General features: G+C 37.0%; 2 protein-coding genes across 2 annotated transcripts; one reads left to right on the forward strand and one right to left on the reverse strand.

Annotated features, from left to right (window-relative positions):
• Positions 1-515: 515 nt before the first annotated feature.
• LOC124642467 (exosome complex component RRP41) lies at positions 516-5346 on the forward strand. Its single transcript, XM_047180901.1, has 6 exons — positions 516-817; positions 1136-1208; positions 2530-2666; positions 3198-3402; positions 3752-3846; positions 5246-5346. The coding sequence occupies exons 1-6, from the start codon at positions 647-649 to the stop codon at positions 5321-5323; spliced, it is 759 nt and encodes a 252-aa protein (XP_047036857.1). The 5' UTR covers positions 516-646; the 3' UTR covers positions 5324-5346.
• Positions 5347-5458: 112 nt separating this feature from the next.
• LOC124642466 (maternal protein exuperantia) lies at positions 5459-18768 on the reverse strand. Its single transcript, XM_047180900.1, has 10 exons — positions 18593-18768; positions 13378-13549; positions 12395-12547; positions 11984-12126; positions 11220-11425; positions 10438-10573; positions 9821-9969; positions 9052-9194; positions 7369-7465; positions 5459-7100 (listed from the first exon to the last, which is right to left on the reverse strand). The coding sequence occupies exons 2-10, from the start codon at positions 13534-13536 to the stop codon at positions 7039-7041; spliced, it is 1248 nt and encodes a 415-aa protein (XP_047036856.1). The 5' UTR covers positions 13537-13549; positions 18593-18768; the 3' UTR covers positions 5459-7038.
• Between the last annotated feature and the right edge of the window lie 546 nt (positions 18769-19314).

The raw sequence follows: 19314 nt of genomic DNA on the forward strand, positions 1-19314 counted from the left end.
TCTTCATAGATATAGAAGGATAGGTAGTTTGGCAATAGAGTGATTTTAGTAAAGCCAAGACTAAAAAACATCTGCCGAGTTACTTTTCCATGTATCTGTAAATATGTGCTGTTTTCCTTTACTTAGATATAGACAGTTGTTTATTTTGATCATAAAACATTAAAACATTTTTCAAAACATCGGGGCTTTAGTTATTAAGCGACTTCAAAGAAGGAGGATCTTAGTTTGATGTGTATGTATGTATAACAAAACTTAAAACTACCAAATTATTTGAACTAGTTGTTTTCCCAGGTTTGACTCGCGTCCCATCATGGGATCTATTTCCTGTGCCTGGACAAAATATCGCCCATGTTATTATTATTTCAAGGTCACTAGTTTCAAAGCGTTTCGGGTACATACAAAGAAACAAAAAAATGTTTTCTCTTGAATATATTAGTAAAATACGTAGACAGCCCTTGCCCTTAAAATGTTTGGTTTATCGAGAATATCAGCCAGCCCATCTAATTTTGTCAGCTGACATTGCTGATATAGTGTCACTGTCAGAAACAAATCGATACGGATAATCGTGCTTTGCCTGTGTGTTTACAAATTTTATCAGCAACACGTGAGGTCTTTGAATTCGTACTTGTTGTGTTGTATCTACAAAATGCCAGGACCTGACTTGTTATCAAGTCAAGGACTCCGTCTCGACGGACGTCGGCCACACGAACTCCGTCGTATTCAGTGCAAACTTGGAGTTTTCACACAGCCTGATGGAAGCGCTTATTTGGAACAAGGAAACACAAAAGTTTTGGCTGCAGTTTATGGCCCTCACCAAGTAAGTTGATATAGTTATACAGCACAAAGCTTTTTCTTAATGCCGCAAAGTTATTTACTTTTCGCGCCTTTCATTAACGGTTTCACAATATTATATTAATTTTGGGTTAATTAAACCCATAGAACAGAAAATGAAGAATAAATCCTACAGTAACATATTCCTTGACATGTTAATAAATAATAGATTTTGGAGTGCATGAGAAATCGCAATCCTGTAATGAATTACATAGTTTATTAGTAAAGTAATATTGTTTTAGACTTACAACTTGAAATCATATTTTCTCCATAATACATATTGCTAAATAATTTATTTTTTCAGGCTTCCAAAGCCAAAAGCTTACCAGATAGTGTAGTGGTCAACTGCCAGTACAGCATGGCTACATTTTCCACAGGTACCATATTATTTTTATTTAAATTTAACACACTAGAATAAGGATGTACAAAATACTAACTTGTCAAGATTCCAAGATACATTATTTAATGTGATGCAATAAAAGACATTTAAATATTTTCTACTCAATTTCAACAAACTGTAATCTTAAATCATAGAATTAATAACAAAAATTTCCATGTTAGATGTCTCATTAAAATTCATTTTCTTCATTTTTAATAACTTATGTAAGTAGAACGTAGCATTGTTTATTGTGTAAGCTGTGTACAGTTATAATTGGGTCTCAGGTTCATTTATTGTGTTTTTCTTATTATTTTCTATTTCTTGTATAACCTGTTATCTGTTTCTGTACCTAATAAATAAAATAAAATAAATAAATACTGTGATAATTATACAAAATGTATATTTTAAAACATACTTACCCATAAGATTTGCCCCCTGCAAAAACACCTGACTTTAAAATTAAAAAACTCAAATACTACTACACCTATTACAGAATGGAGAAAGAATAAACTATTCCCAAAAAGGTTGGTCATACAAACAATCGGATGACATGTTATCAAAACATCATACACTATGACACACCCTTTGACTCAATATCTATTGTCTGAAAACAATAAGTTTCCCAAAATATATTTTTTTGATATCAATAAGCATTGTGATAAAAGTTCATCAGTCATTGAATAGTTAGGCTTATTGGAAATTAATGATAATCCAAAAATGTTAAAGACTGAAAGCAGCCAATGTGACTTATTCACCGAAATTCTTACTTTATATTTTGTCTTTTTATAGATCTACTGTAAATAATACAGGTGTATGCATCACTGGATGCATGACACGCACTCCCCTTTCCACATCCATAACATCCAGCTAAATGTCAAGTCAGAAAGACAGACAGATTGCAGGACATAAATAAAAAAAAGAAAAAAAAATTGTCTTCTTATCAATCCGAATTTTTTTTTAGCTTCTGATACATACTCATATGATACTTACGCTTGACTAGTTTATTTAGTTCCTTTATAAAAATAAATAAAAGAGATACTTAGGGCCAGATAACTTTTATGTGCTATATTCCTCGGATAAAACTCATGAAAACTCTGCACTTAATCAAATTGTGAGTTTAATAAACTATCACAAAGCAGCCCTAAGTCTAGATGTTGGTGATTGATACAGCCATGCTTCGAAGAGCATGTTAGCCATATTATTGTAAAGCATAGGTACACTACACACGTGCCCATACCTCTCATGCCTTCACAAGCTTTGGCAAAAACTTGCTTAAAATGTTTAAAAAAACTCAATTTATTTGAAAATAATTGTTTCAGGTGAGAGAAAGAACCGTCAGCGTGGCGACCGCAAGTCCCAGGAGATGTCCATGCAGCTGAGACAGGCCCTGATGGCGGCCATCAAAACAGAGCTGTACCCGCGCTCACAGATAGACATCTACGTTGAAGTATTACAGGTGATTTATTTTCCTTATCAATATTTATACTAGATATTTACACATACAAAATAGAGGTGTTAACATCATCATCATCATCTCAGCCACAGGACGTTCACTGCTGGACATAGGCCTCCCCCTTAGATCTCCACAGATGCCTGTTGGAGGCGACCTGCATCCAGCGTCTTCCGGCAACCTTTATGAGATCGACTGTCCACGATGATCGTGTGTCGATTGAACTTCCCACACCCGGATAAAATATAGCCTAATAATATGTAATTCTAATGATGATGATTATGTCCTCCAAGCTGATTTTCGGCTACAGCGGCTGTTCTCATATAAGGCGATTAGCCAATTGCGCAGGACATATTTTAGTGCACAAGCTAACACAGGTGCACTCTATTCCTTCACTCAACATTATACCCGGTGTACTTAGGCTATATTTTATCCAAGTACGGGTAGTAGTTCCCATGGGACGCGGGTTAAACCACGTGTTGCATGTGAGCAGCTAGTTTTCAATATTAAGTCTGACTGAATTTTCTCTGAACCCAGGCTGACGGAGGCGCGTACTGCGCAGGCGTAAACGCAGCGACTCTCGCGCTGATCGACGCCGGCATTCCTATTAAAGCGTACATGATTGCCTGCACTGCTTCCATGGCCTGGAAGGGAGGAGAACCAGAGCCTTTAGTTGATGTCAGTCACGTGGAGGAGGCGGCTGGGGGGGTCGTGTTGACTGTCGCTAGTTTACCTAGTACTGGTGAGTTAAAATTAATATCTTCTTGTTATTTAATTTGTCTCTTTCGTTATTCTTGAAGATTTTGCCAACGTGATAATAGGAAATGGTACAAATCGCCGCTATCAGTTAACACTACAGTAATGGTCTCCCTACATTTATCGACGCGGGATCGGCTAACAACGGTCAAAAAAACCTATATGTCTAAGAGTGTTAGGTACTTATACCATTCGCACCGGCTCGCCGCGGACGACCCGTCGCGAAGTCGGCCTACGTCGAAACGAGCCGTTTGTGTAGCTGGTTCTTAGCACTCTGCTTAACCAGATTCCCCGTCGATAACTGTACGAATACCCTAATTGAAATTTGTTTACAGGAAGCATTGGTTTGATTGAAATGTCCCATCGACTTCACATGGATTACTTTGATATGGTTCTAAGTAGAGCTATGCAGGGATGTAAAGATATTGAGGTGAGTGCCACAAACTATAAATTTTGCGCATTTGTTGCCCTTGGCACTGCCAATATTAGTACCAGTAGTGCTATGGGCAAAAAAACTACCCTCAGTACTACCAACAATTACCGCGTCCCTAATATATAAAAGGCCTACGACGGAACGCGACGGTTTTTAGTCAGTTAGGGTCATGGGGTCATGGCACATTGTACCGGCACCGCAACAGCACCGCTCCACACCAGGGGCCCGATTCTCCTAATTTTACTTAAGCGACATACGATTCACGTTCGACTCGATTCGACTGAGATCCAATCCCGACTCGATTACTATTGAAGCGTATGTGGCATTCCGCTATTTTTTCTTTGAAATAAACGTTTTTATCCTTTTCTGTCATTCAATAATGAATCATTTTGTCTGCAAATGATTTACGACTGCAAAATGATTGTACAGCAAACTACCGTATAAGACCAAAATCACCAAAATAGCAGACCAATCGCACACCAATCAAATGTCAATCGAATACGATTGGTCTTTTATTAGTAGCAGAATGCCCGATATGGTTAAAACTGCTATTGCGATCATATTGCAATTCGATTTTGACATTATTAACTTAAGAGAATCGGGCCCCAGCATTTAATTTGTCATTCAATTTAGAGCGTTAAATCGTGTATATTATATTTCATAATGTCAATATGAAAAAGCCAACGGCGCGGGCGGGCAGTCAGCGCGCTTGCCGCTACCACACAACTCGGCTCGCCGCCCGCGTGCTGCAAGCGAGCGGATCTTATGCGTACAGCGCGCCGACAGCATGCTCATTACGCGCCGACTCCGAGTCGGCACCGAAACAATGTCATTGCGTCGTGTTCAATCATAACTGTCTTAAAATAATATTGAGTTTGTGCGGTGACAGTAAGCTCAATTATACACCAATTATACAAAGATACACCTCGCAGCCGGCGCGCGGACTGCGAGCTGGCACCTTGCGGACAACGCGTAGTTAGCGCGCTGGCAGCCGTAGTCTAAATTCTGTGCTGTTGCGGTGCCTGTATAATGTGCCATGACCCTAAGGGTCAATCCCGCTCGCGCTCAATCCCTTGCAATTACGGCCGCTGCCGGCCGCTGCTCTTTCAGTGGGAATTGACCCTTAGTCTGACCTCACCGCTGCTAACCCACAAGCGGGTGGGATCATTAAATTTGATGATTTTTGACGTCGTTAAAAAAATAAAACCATACTTCAGATTTTTTAAAACCCTATGCTACGGGAAGAAAACTTTTCCCGTGGCATAGGTACCTAACTACTGGTAGTTAGTACCATCAATGCTGATACTTGCAATGATTTGAAGATACGTTTAAGCAAACGATTATGGCGATCATTAAAAAAAAATTGAAAATACAGTTGCAACATTATTATTTTCAGGCGATTCTCGACAAAGCAGTAAGGGACCATTTGGCTGAAGGATGGACAAAGTCCAATGATGATGTGGTTACTATTTAAAATAAATATAATTATCCTTTTCACTTCAGTTTCTTTTAGTTTTTCACCCACAAATAGGACGCAATTCGGATCACTAATTCACCATATTATTTATGTTACATACCAAGCATGTTGCACTAAATAAAACAAACAAAATAGACTTACATATTTATTAGAGATCTGAACAAAATAAGAAATTAAATTATATGTACAGTCTATGTTAAAACTAACTAAATTAGAGGTAAGTTAATAGGTACACACTTTTTCCATTACTTTGCTTATTGTATGGTGAACAAAAAAAACTTATTTATCGAAACGTTCTATGGCAAACGAAAAAGTGACGTAATGTAGTCAGCAAAAAATTGTTACAGCAATAGCCAGCATAAGTAACGCAAAAAGAAAGAAACAAAAAATAAAAATATTTTTTTTAAATACCGGATGTAAATATCAGTCCATCCGTTCCTGTGATTGCACACACGAAATAAATAAAATGTATCTTTGAATAAATAAAACAAGTACTATATTGTACTCAATAAGTCCTCAGTGTACAAAATGACACATTGCACTCGCAAGGACCTAAACAAAATAAATACTGCTTCTTCTGAAGCCTTTGTTATAACTGCTATATTAATTATTATTTAAAAATGTATAAAACTTTTTTTTCGTCTTTACCGCGTAACATAATTGCAATATTTTAAAATAACTCGACCGTATAAAATATGCGTATATGACATTGCGAACAACAATGTAAAGGTAAGGCCAAAATATTATGGGATATACTTTTATCTTATTACACTGAGTTGCTAAGGCACTCATCTACATTATCATCTATATTATAGAAAAAAACCTTTATGCGTAAGCAAAAGTGAAAAATAAAGTGGGCGTTTGAAAAAAAAATCTCGTCCATCGCGTAACATGCAAAACAAATATCTCTCAATTCCAAAGGAGACTTAAACCTAATTGTATAATACGAATAAATGTTTTGTCACATCTCTATGGCTCCGATGTAATGCTGTCGAATTAGCGACGAAGTTCCGATAAAACCGACGCACACAAACGATAAGTACGAATATACAATACCTATACACCCGCCGCCGGTCTTATGTGAACCAAAACTAAACTACTGGACGTAGTTCTCATCAAATGTGATGCCTTCACAATAGTATATAAAAATTGACAAAAAATTGCACAAAATTATAAAATTGCACATTTGTTACATTTTAATATTGCAAACTAATTAAAGAAATGTGCGGAGTAGGAAACTTGCAGAAACTAGCTTTTTGTGTCTTTATATAATTGCCAAGCTCTGTGCCATATGACGCACGACGGCCTTATAAATTGGCCTGAAGCTCTTTCCCTAAGAGAAAGTGTACAAAGAAGAAAGACAGCTGTTTCAACCTCAGTAGGCGACTGAAGTTTATTGTTTCCTACTCTGTCATATACGGGCTAGCCGAACACTAAAGTTAACACACACAGTCCCACAAGTGAACACTTATAAAAATATGTAAGACTGCAAATGCTTCAGTACTAATAGTAAATATTTGCCCAATATTGGCAATCTGAAGACCCTAAAATATTTAGGTGGTTGACACATTGCTGTAACTTCAGTGTTAGGCTTTATTACGTTGTTTTGAAGGACAGGAGCCCTGTTGTCGTCGCTAACACGAGAGCTGCTTACGACACTTAACGACAGCTATGGTAGAAAAGTCTAAGCTTTAATTGTGAAATTGTACGCCTTAGTTGGCCGCCACCGGCTCGGATGACGACGCTACTTGACTAGAATCACCCGCTGCCACATCTGTTGAACAGAGTTATATTCAGCACTAAATATGCAATATGGAAATTGTAAATATTATTTAAATTTAAAAGATAGAGGGTAGATTTATTTTTCGTTCTCTGAAACTTTTCTTGAGACTGAATAGCAAAGACTGCTAAACGATCTGTTAGATCCACAGCAAATATATTAAAAAAAAAATTAGCTTATAGCAGAATAAAAAAATTATCCGAGTGCGGGTAGTAGTTCCCTCGGTTCGGACGGACGGAAGTTAGTTATGTATATTACTGACCATTGCTAGTCTTGTTGGGTGAGTTATGTGGCGAGCTGTTCTGCGACTCGCTGGTGCTGCCCTCCGCCTCACCCGTCTCGCCCGCGGACGATGCGGCCTGAAAAGCAAACACATTACATACGGTCAAAATTATTCCCACAAATTGGGTCAATGTCAAAAATAAATTTAAATTAAGAAAATAGTGTTCAAAATTTCAATGAATATAAATTAATAATAGTGTGAATACAAAAAATATATTAAAAAAAAAGCGTGGGGTGCTTTTTAAGGTATTATCGAAATGAAAATCACTCTACTCATATCTGTCAATAAAATATTTATAACTATTGACACCATGCACCCCACGCTTTTTTTTTAATATATTTTTTGTATTCACACTATTATTAATTTATATTCATTGAAATTTTGAACACTATTTTCTTAATTTAAATTTATTTTCTATTTTTTAGTTCGGTTTTCTATAAAAAGCGTGTTTTTTAGTTTTTTTAAAACTATTATTTATTTTCTACTTTTTAGTTTTTTTGTTTAAAGCTTTTCAGTGATACGAATAGTTATCACTATCCATACAAGTGGGAAGTTCTCATCAATACAAAGAATATAAGTCCAAACGAGGTATTTTACATATTCAGTTGTAGAGTTCCCTCGTCTTTCTCTGGTCTCCATCATCAGGTCAGCTCCCAACCTTCACTGTTGCAAAGGTCTTGTCAATACAAATAATTTAAGCCCAAACACGAGGTAGTTTACATATTCAGTTGTCGAGATCCCTCGACTTTCTCTGGTCTCCATCATCAGGTCAGCTCCAAACCTTCACTGTTGCATAGGTCTTGTCAATACAAATAATTTAAGCCCAAACACGAGGTAGTTTACATATTCAGTTGTCGAGTTCCCTCGACTTTCTCTGGTCTCCATCATCAGGTCAGCTCCAAACCTTCACTGTTGCATAGGTCTTGTCAATACAAATAATTTAAGCCCAAACACGAGGTAGTTCACATATTCAGTTGTCGAGTTCCCTGGACCCTCTCTGGTCTCCATCATCAGGTCAGCTCCAAATCTTCACAGTTGAATAGTGCTTTTAGGCGTACACCTGAGTGTCAAGTTTTTACCCTATGTATGCCTACAACTTTCGAAGGTTGCCCTCGATTTCTCAGGTTTCCATCATCAGATCCTGACCTGATGACTATGGGACCAACTGGCAGCTATTTCGAGTCGAACAAAAAAAGAATCACGTAAATCGGTCTATAAACCTCGGAGTAATCGATGTGTATGTGTAACCTCCTCCTTTTTGGGAAGTCGGTTAAAAATGGAATAATTTTATCAAATTAGTGTATTGTCATCGGTCCTCAATAAATCTACAAAGTTTGAACGAAATCTGGCCGTTTAAAGTGGGTCAAAATCGCGCCCAAAGAAGTCGGTTACAAACATACAAACATACAGGTGAAGCTAATAAAAAGCGTGTAAAAATATTGAAATTCGGCTAATTCATAGCACTTTTTCATGGTTCTCTAGAAATGTTTTTATAGAAGACATTTTCAATATCTTTAATCCCTATTATATCCCAAAAACATCTATAGGTACTCCATTTTATTAGGCACTCAACTAAAGGAAAACAATCTTTTGAAAATAGCAATATGTATCATATCTTTAACATGATCTGATACAAATTAGTCAAATATGTTTAGTACTCACTCTATTTTTATTCCTGGGAATTCTTGGTTTTGGTCCCTTCGGCTCCTTGGCGGGGTCGAAATGGCAGTCAAATATCTCAATCAGTTCTTTTATGTCTTCCTCCTTAGCCGACACGGTCAGCGACGACATCTGCTTCTCCAAGCCTGTTCACAGAAAAGTTGTTAAAAAAAGGGTCAAATTGAGAACCTCCTCCTTTTTTTGAAGCCAGTTAAAAATTTAATAAAATGACAAGAGCATAATCTACTTGAGATTCCATGTAGTTAAGTGCTATTGACCCAGCCAGGGAAAATGGGGTGGTTATGTGTTAACCACCAGTGATTGGAATAGGCTTTATAGATTTTATAACAGACAAAAAAGGGAAACATCCATACAGCTAAACTAGTAGTATTGGCTCATACTTTATTTATCATCATCATTGTCATTACAGGAATGTCTCAATTCAAAAGTGTGGCCATGATTAAAGTTTCAATTACATAACTTAAAATGTACACAGTGGTTGCGTGAAATATTAATGTTGTCTACAGTTACCGGCACGGATATTGAGCTCTCGGCGGAAGAGTGGGGATCGCTTTGCGCACTGTACACATAAGGCAATAAACCAATAAATCGCTTCTGCGCAGGTGAAGGTCAGGGCTCAATATCCGTGCCGATAACTATACTACGCCATTAAGTACACGAAAGGTTCGCGTTATAGGGGCTTTACTCAGCTGATTGGACCTTCTACAAGGAACTGGTAACAGACACTAATGTAAGTAGGTATGATCCTCACCGACGAGCTTCTGTTCCTGCCAGGCGTCCTTGAGCTGGTCGTAGAGCAGGCCGGCGTCGGCCAGCAGGCGCCGCAGCTGCGTCACGCGCTTGCGCTCCGGCCGCGCCGACCGCAGCAGCGGCGCGAACACCGGCCGGAACGTGTTCTGTCTGAGGGGACAAATCATTTTGTGTCACCATTATTATCATTAAAGTTGTCTCAAAAAGGCTTCGGCCCCACGTTCGCCTTCCAAAAGTCCGGGACTTTGTAGTCCCGTGTGCATGGCAGAGACATACATAATAATGTTCATTTTATTACTTTATAATAAAACTTGTGTTACCTATAAATTACTGACAAGATCTAAGAGCTTGTGGCTAAGTCAAAGTCACGTAGATCGATCGATCATAAGTTTAAGCATTGCTTGGTGGTCTTGCATCTTATCATGACCAGCTGTTTCGTGTTCCAGAAAGCATGATAAACTTGTAAGTACTGGCTATTATTTGAATAAATTTTTCAGTCGTTAAATAGTCTTACCAAAGGTTTTGGATTGCCTGGCTATGGTACTCAGCTGCTGGTTAAGACTGGAAGCCGACCCCAACATAGTTATGAAAAGGCTCGGCAGATGATGATGGACCTACCTCTCGAGCAGTTTCTTGAGCGTGGCGAGCGCGTCGAGCTCGGTGTGCACGGGCCGCGCCCACACTCGCGCAGTCTCCACCATGTCGCGGCTGGCTGCAGCGCCCTCGCCGCCCGCGCCCACCTCCTGCTGCTCGCCTGGGGGCAAATACCAGGTTATTAACATACTCATGTGTATCTGCTGACATAAAAAGTAGAATAAACTGATTCCCAGTAGATGCCGGACCAGTTGAGTAAGCATTTGTCACCACCACAGAATTTAACATTGTTTAGTGTCTTAGCTTATGTACATTGTTCTTGATGCATGCAAATCTATAATTTTAGTGTGGAAACTGTTTCGGATAATGTGTGATTTATATGGTTCTAATGTTTTTATTTATGATATCTATTTGTTTCCAAAATAAAATAAAAAGATAAATGCCTGATTTTGTTTAATGATGGCTTCCAGATTTTATTTACAGTATTTGTAACTCAGCTAATAGAGTTATTAAAGCAAATTGGATGTATATGAGGAAAACAAACAACTTTTAGCAATTTTGCCAAAAAATAGACATCATTTGAAACAAGTGTCAAAAATACCTCTTTAACTCACTAACACGCCTAACTAAGCCAACACTATTGATTTCTCTAAGTTGTATCTAATAAGACTAGAAATTGACAGTGAATAAATTCATTTAGACCCTATAGTACATTTTACTGTGTTTGAGCGACCTATGCCCAGCACTGGTCGGAAAAAAGGTACGAGGAAGATTACCTTAACAAAAAATCTCAATACCCAACACACCTTGTGCCAAATGCTCGACAATTCTATAAGCAGCGGTAGCACGTTCGAGGGCGCTGTCCACAGACAGAGAGTCGGCGTCCAACAGCACTCGCGCCAACACTCGGAGGGACACCGACTTCACTGTGGCCTTGCATTTGTCGGCCGCTAAAGCGTAGCTGTCCGCGAAGCCCGCGACTATGGATTTGAAACGGTCCAGAAGCTTGTATCTGTGGGAAGAAGGTTTAGATTAACTTTAATATTCAAAATACTAACGTTATAGATAGATATTCTGTATTACGTACACTTAGTTATAAGGTGTTGCATTCAGTTATTTTTTAATTAAATAACCCATTTTTCTTTAGGAAGGCAATATCTACATCGGACAAAATAGCCTATAAGCCTTTGACATCATTCCATCAAGCCAGAGTGTAAGAGTCTACTTGAACATATATTGCATTCCTCTGAATGCCAAGAACATACCTGACCTGACAATATTCCGCTTTTATGGAAGTGGTGCTATGTAGATTGTCTTTTGTGGAAGTGGTGTTATGTAGATTGTCTTTTACAAAAATCATGTTTACAAAGCTGCTCTTATGACCTGACTGAGATACTGAGGGTCTGCGTATGTCCTTCAGTTTTTTGAATAATTGAGGAGTTCAAAATAAGACGCGTTTTCAGTATCAGCTCTGTTTATGTAGCTAATGCCAAAATTTATCTTTAGTAAGCAAATCAACGGAAGATAGAATATTGGAAATGGCTGTTATTATTAAGTATTATCACAATACCTGGTGAGAGCTTCAAGCAGCATGGTGGGGCTAAGGCGTCGCGGCTCGTGGTAGATGAGGATCACGCTGCCGTCTCCTTTCTCCTTCTCCAACCAGTCCAGGAAGTCGGACAGGGCGGATATCTCAGACTTAGTTTTCAATATCTGTGGAACAATAGGATGGGTCAGAACCGAAATGATTTGCATTTGAATATTTTCGGAAATATGGATGCCTAACACTACATATTTTAGTTATAACAATAATTTTGAGTTACATGTGAATAACGTCAGCTTATATTGCATGAAAGTTTAATTTATGCATGAACACAATTGTTGCAATTGTTTTTTCCAATCATAACACTGAGTCAAATAATTTCATTGACTAGCTGTCAGAAGTTTTTACTTTTTTTGTAATATATTGGCAAAAGCTCACCTTATGAGTATTAGTATCTTTGAGCATGCGGTAACGTCCCACAGTGACAACGCGGACGTTGTGTCGGCGTCTCGCGCCCGGGTTCAGGTCACCGTAAGGCATTATGTACTGAGAGTACGACTGCTTCGGCGTGTAGGCAGCTATCTGGCAGATCTGGAACAATTTAATCGTTTCTATATGTGGGAATAGACCGGCTTGAAAGATTGAAGGTTTGCTTGAAAATATCGCGATCTTCAAATTGCGAAGGAAGGATTTATAATATTTATAATTCTCAAAGTATTTTCCTCTATTCATGGCCCATTCCATTTGTTGCATAATATCCCAATCTTAAAACCACATTTTTTGCAGTTTGTTAAAAAAATTACCAACTCCAAAGTTTCATAGCTTATTGAACAATGTCAAAAATTGTTCAGATTTTTGATGCCATAATGCAACGATATTAATGGAAACGCGATCGAGAGCTTTAATTGAATTCCATTGACTGTCAGCCAGATTTAGGGCTCTCCCACAGAGACGCGACAAGTCATGCAACAGGTTGCGACGTCGCGCCGAATTTCCGCGACTCGACGCAGACAAGGCTCGTATTGTAAAGGCTAGATATATCTATACATATTCAGTCCAAACAAACAATACATAGGGAACTTATATGGACTGTGCAAATACTTTTCTTTACAAAAGTATAGAAGTCTTATGTGTTAAGTCTACCTTCAGGCAATCCATCTATCATTCCTCTCTCTCTGACTAAATTAGTTTCGGTTAGAAAAAATAGATATCCTTAGATTTTTAAGATAATAGAGAGCTTCTGTTTTTGCTAGGTTTTAACCATAAGGCACAGACATTGTCATACTAAAGTGGGGAAATCCTTATGACCCCCTTTTCTTCGAGACGTTCCGACTTATAATAGCAATAACCATTGCGGCGACACAATATTCGTAGAAAACCACAACATATAAAAAAATCGACAAGTTGTTTAGAAAACTTACCTCATCAATAAGCCTGCGACCGGTAGTATCCATGTCCCAGCCGACCAGCGCGTACTTGCCCGGCGGCAAGCCTGCTGGCTTCTCTGCCAATGCTGGCGGCAGCTCGTTGGTCGCCTCCATCTCACCCCCATTCGCCTTCGCTTCGGACACCATTGCCATTGACTACAGCGAGCTGATGGCAAAGGGTATTGGTTAATGGTGGCACTTCTTTTTCACGTTATATTTTTTACTAACATGAAACTTGAGGGTAGTTTTATAAACGTTTCCGTCGGTTTTTCATAGTTCCCAGTTTTTGTAACAGTAATGGCAATTATAGCCATAGCCTGTAGTTAATGACGTATGCATAATTCGTTGAGTTTTAGGAGCGAGAATCTCGTAGGTATTTGGTAGGTAGCATGAAAAACCTCTCACAAGCAATGTACTAGTTCCCATCCGAGAGGAAATTAGTAATGGAGTGATTCCGAGTGATGGAAATCTTTTGCTGACCCGTGTGTCTCAGATTTTGAACCACGTGGTCCAAAAATAATAGGTCTTTACCTATTAAATTGCCGTTTTGTATGAAAAAATTTAAAAGATTTTTTTTCATGTATTTTTTATTTCTATTAATGCAATCAATGCACCTTTGCCAACGCAGTGGCAGTGAATTGATGCCCTTCTGAAAGAAATTAGCTGGACGGGGAGGCGACCATTTGTTCGAAGGCATTTTGTACTGCCTCTTGGGTATTGAATTTTTTTCCCGACAAAAAGTTATCCAAATTCTGGAAAAAGTTGTTGTGTGTGGGCACAAGGTCTGGTGACTGGTGGATGACGGAAAAATTCATTCATTTGTGTGTCTGTTGAGCAGTGCAAGGCTCGTCTCGACGCGTACTTCGCGCTAGCGTTCATTGAGTTCGTGGGACACCCATTTGTTAAGCTTTTTTTACCTTGCCAATTTGACGCAAATGGATCAATATTGTTTTGACGCTAACGTCGAAAGCTTTAGCCGTAGATTGTGTATCATCAGCTTCCACAATCGCCTTTAATTCATCGTTGTCGACCAAAGTCTTCGGTTCAACTTTCAGGTCCAAATTTCCAAAATGGAAGCGAGCACACCAATAACAGGTGGTGCGTTGGTTAGCAGTGTTAGCTCCGTAAACGTCGTTGATGTTACGTGCCGCGATGCTGCACCACGGTACTCATATTCCGTAATTAGGTACTTGATTTTTTAACGTATCCACGATGAAGAAGAATGAAATGCGATGACAATGTAGCACTAATCAATAAACTAATGACTACTTTTGGAAGAAGAATTCCATGTTTTTTAAATAAAATTAATTTGAAATTAACATTCTTAGCCAAAAAAAAAATATTATGATTTGAAATAGCCATAACCGCAAAACGGCGATTTCATAGGTAAAGACCTAATATAATTTTGATATTTGTGTACCTAACGTGGGTATAAAAAACCTCCATCAATGTTTACCCTACCCCGAATCGAAACAGCCACCCTTGTCCCTTCCCTAAAATCTAGATTCGATCGGAGGGGGAAGTTGGGGTGCAACTTCGATACCTAGCGTACTTGTGTAGCTGAATGCAATATGCAGCTGACTTTAAGCTTTTGTTCCTACGGATAAAGGTCGTTTATTTACTGCACCTGTTGGTTGTTAAGGTACGTTCTTTATAGTGTAATCGGGAAGTGTTCTGTGTTGTGTGGGGAGTCTCGTACTGCCAAAACTGCTAATTAGGCCTTGCATTATTAAATTGTAAGGGAGTAGGTTCTGAAACTACTGTATTATTTCTTACTTTTATTCACTTGTAAAAAATGAGCAACAACAGGGTAAAATCTAGTTTTTTTATTGTAATTCATAGTTCAGCAGACAAGTTATATATCCTAAGCTAGGTCAACGGCCCCTTCTAGATAACGGCGCAATCAATCAAGTCTACTATGTCGAAATTTTTGTAGGTAGATAAGTCTGTCTGGAAAATAGGTGCGTAAATAACTATATAAAAAACTGGCCATTTGCGAGTCGAATTCGCGCACATAAGGTCCTTACCATTACGGGAGCCCCCGAACTGAAATATATGTACATGTATTCCTGCAGTCGATATAACAAAAAATACTTAACCTTCCGTGCGAGAGTCCACTTTGCACTTGGCCGGTTGTTCTTTCTAACAAAATAGCTTTTTTCAAATTGGCAGTAACTACCTATGCAATTTGGAAAACATCAAGGATTTTTAATGTATTACATAATTTTGAAATACGCCTCTCTCTAATAAAACAAAATAACCATTCTACGTATATGTATTTTTGACGGAAGCTGCCCATATTTAAATAGGTATAGCTGTTTGTAAAACTAGATAAAACATGTACTCAGTCAAAATCTAAAAATTTTTCCTCTAAGTTTATCTTTCGGTTATTCCCCGCAATAACTGAATGATTTGTATAGGTATTTGGTGAGCAAGTGACCTACAAGTCGACATGACATTGTATTGAGGCAAGTTGTGCTCAACTTGCCTAGCAAATTAGGGGATTTCCCTACTTGAGATGGAATGAGAAATTAAAACTTTGCCATTGTGTGAATGTTGAAGATTATGGAGTTGGTTTCATAAAGAAAAAAAAAACGAATGACTTGTGCTGGCTTTGCACAGCACAGGTGTAATGGTAATATGTACTCAAATCTATTGACTTGACAGAGCATTTTTTAAACATTTACAGCCTTACTTATAAACGTGAATTAAATATAAGTAATACTTAAGGGCTGTTTAAGAAAATTCTTACTTATAAACGACTTTAAGTAGTGATTAGTTAAAATGTTGCTTAGAAGGTGATTAGAGATTTTATAAGTAAGGGGGATTATGTTCATAATATTTATATTGTTAGTTAGTACATCAAAATTAAAAACAAGCAGCTCACAAATTATTACTAGAGTTCGACCAGGCACTTCTTAGACACTTTTAGGCAACTTTTCAATGACTGTTGAAATTAAATTATTTATTGTGTTGAATTCAACCAACAGCAGTCTATTGTTAACACTTTCGTTATTTACATGCAATTAAACATTTTCTGTGATGCAATTCCACGTCTCTGCCAGTCATGTAATTGTTTAAATTACAAATAACATTCCAAAAAAGAAAATGAGATGCAAAAATCCGTTTTATTTTTAAGACACTCAGATTCTTTGATTCTTTATATGTAAGTATTTACAATCTCTCATTGAACAAACAATTCTTGTCTTCAAAAATTGATTTTCACATAACATATTTGAAGACATGTTAACACTTCGACAGGGCAATAATAAGAATAAACAATTTTAATACCACACGTATACATAACTGGCCCAATTTATTTGCGCCACTGGTGTTCAGCTACACTTAGTAAGAACAAAAGACAACCCGAAAAAAGTCAGGGTTGGGAAAAATCTTTAGCACTTTATAGATAAAAATATGACTTGCAACTTTAATATCCAAACCTCACATTACATTTCATACATACAAAAGTAATATTGTATTGTAGTTAACATTTTTAAGTCACTACAGATTGCCATCCATCTCCCGAGCCTTTTCCCAAGTATGTTGGGGTCGGCTTCCAGTCTAACCAGATTACCCACATGGTAAATTACATATCTGCTGGAGAACTATGTTAGAGTATTCCTAAAATCACTAATGTATCTAACATAATATATAGTATAAGGGTATCTATAGGCCATTGATGCCTGATAATAAAGTTTAAATAAATAATGAACAAGTTTGATCCTAAAAACATACAACTGCCATACTATTGATGTGACTTAGCTAAAGACATTATCAAGAATCTTAATAGAATAGAATATTCTTTATTGTACACCAAAACAAACAGAGAAGGACATTACAAAAAAAATACGATACGACTTAACTCTATCTTGAGTACGAGTAGTGGATTGATGATTATTATATTATCAATACAAGAAAAAGAAAGCCAATATATGAAGGCAGATGATGATGCACTAGTGAAATGCAATGTGCATGCACAATAGACCTGACCGCATACAGTCAAAAGTTTAAGATGAATTACCATACCAGTTTACAGTGCACATGTTGCATCAAAGGTAAAAATCACTGTAATATCATTAGCTATGTCTAAATTAAACCATAGGTCTATATGACCTTCAAGTTGTTTATCAACATTTAAAAAGTTCTTTGACCTCTCTTTTAAACATCATAGTGTTATGTAGAGAAAAGGTGAAAAGATGCTGTGTTGATCTTTCTAAGTAAATGCTGAGTCATAGATAATATTATTCTAACTTGTAAGTATTATGTAGTGATGACTCATCTGGATATGTGATCAGAAACTTTAAAAAATGCCTTCAGATTATCTGCTACTCATATTCTTCACTACAATGGATTTTCAAACTAGAAAACAGACTACAATCGGTGAGAAAATACTGTGGTTTATTATTGTTTATTGACCCTCAGTATATCTAAATTGTTTATATTTCTATCCTATTAGTTATGTTCGTTAGTTTAATTTTAAAAAGATTAAAATTTGCTGGGTACCCACTTATAAGTCTTTGTGACATGACTTCAAGATTTTTTATATCAAATTGTTTAGCCATAAAATACCTACTTATCTCTCAAAATTACAAAAATTCTTGTCAGTATTTGCATTAAATAATATTATCGTTTTGTCTACATACCTACTGATAATTTGCTACTTGATAATATTTGAGTAGGTAACTACTTAATTTGTTTAAAAATATCTTTTTTATTTAATAAACGATAAAAATAGACTGAGGGGAAGTGAATGTGTGTGAGTATGTAGAATCGAATGCACCACTGAGGGTTATAGTTGCAGCATCTATTCATCTATTTTCGTATAGCATCAAATTAAAATGAAGGTACTCTTATCACCGGGACGAAAATAAGCTACGCAAAGTTGGAAACAACAAAACTTTATGTAATTCTTTTAGATGAGGCGGCAAGTATTGCGGCATAGGCTAAAAAACCGGCGCTCAAAATAATCTATCATGTGAAAACAAAATAATTACGCCGATCAGAGACCACCACTCCCACCACTTAAAAATAAAAATATATACTGCCAGATATCCCGTTTTCCATACAAATTAATTCCTAATACTACATTAATCTTAAAATAGGCATAAAATACGGAAAATTTGAAATATAGGACACGTGGCGGTCTTTTTCTAGAGACATTTTGCCCCACCCCAGCATGTCAAAATAATTTCAATGGGATACTCACAACCTAAATGCAGTGACGATTGGATGATTCCAAACAATATTTGTTTACAGGAGATCCTTTTCGATGTCCCGCTAACGCTGCAAAGTAAAATAATTTGGTAAAAATATCACAAAACCTAAGCACGTGTGCGGCAAATGGCAAACCGCAATAGTAAGTGATGTGATAAAATGAATGAAAAATATTTGTTCTTATCGATTCGAACACGAGGCCATCGAAATGAAATTGCTTAATTGTTTGTTTTTAGTTTTATGCTTATAAGTGTTAGATTTTTTTTCTTTTCATTTTATCAGTAAATTAAATGAGTTGATTTCAAATTTTACAGTTTAGAATAATAATAGTAGTACAGTAACAGTTTGCCATCATAGCGCACATAACCTATCATGTAAAAAAATGCGAATTAATATTTGTTTTATTAAAAAAATTTAACATTTAAACTAGGTGGAAGTTTTTAGGCTGCGATGATTTAAAACTTTATCGATTAATATTTCTTCTTATCGGCTCAAGAACATCACTACGAAGCAATACAAAAACGGGAAAGAACTTGGAAGAAACATTGGCACGTTCGAAAATTAACAAATATTTTAACTTGAAGATGAAAAAGAAATAGTTTTCGGAGACAGGGGAAATAATTTATTATTAATAATAATATCTATCAATAGTATGGAATTTAAAAATTATGCATGAGTTAAAAAATAAGTAACGCTTCTATAACTTTTTATTAA

Source organism: Helicoverpa zea, chromosome 24 (genome assembly GCF_022581195.2).
Source record: "Helicoverpa zea isolate HzStark_Cry1AcR chromosome 24, ilHelZeax1.1, whole genome shotgun sequence".
In the NCBI taxonomy this organism is placed as follows: Eukaryota; Metazoa; Arthropoda; class Insecta; order Lepidoptera; family Noctuidae; genus Helicoverpa; species Helicoverpa zea.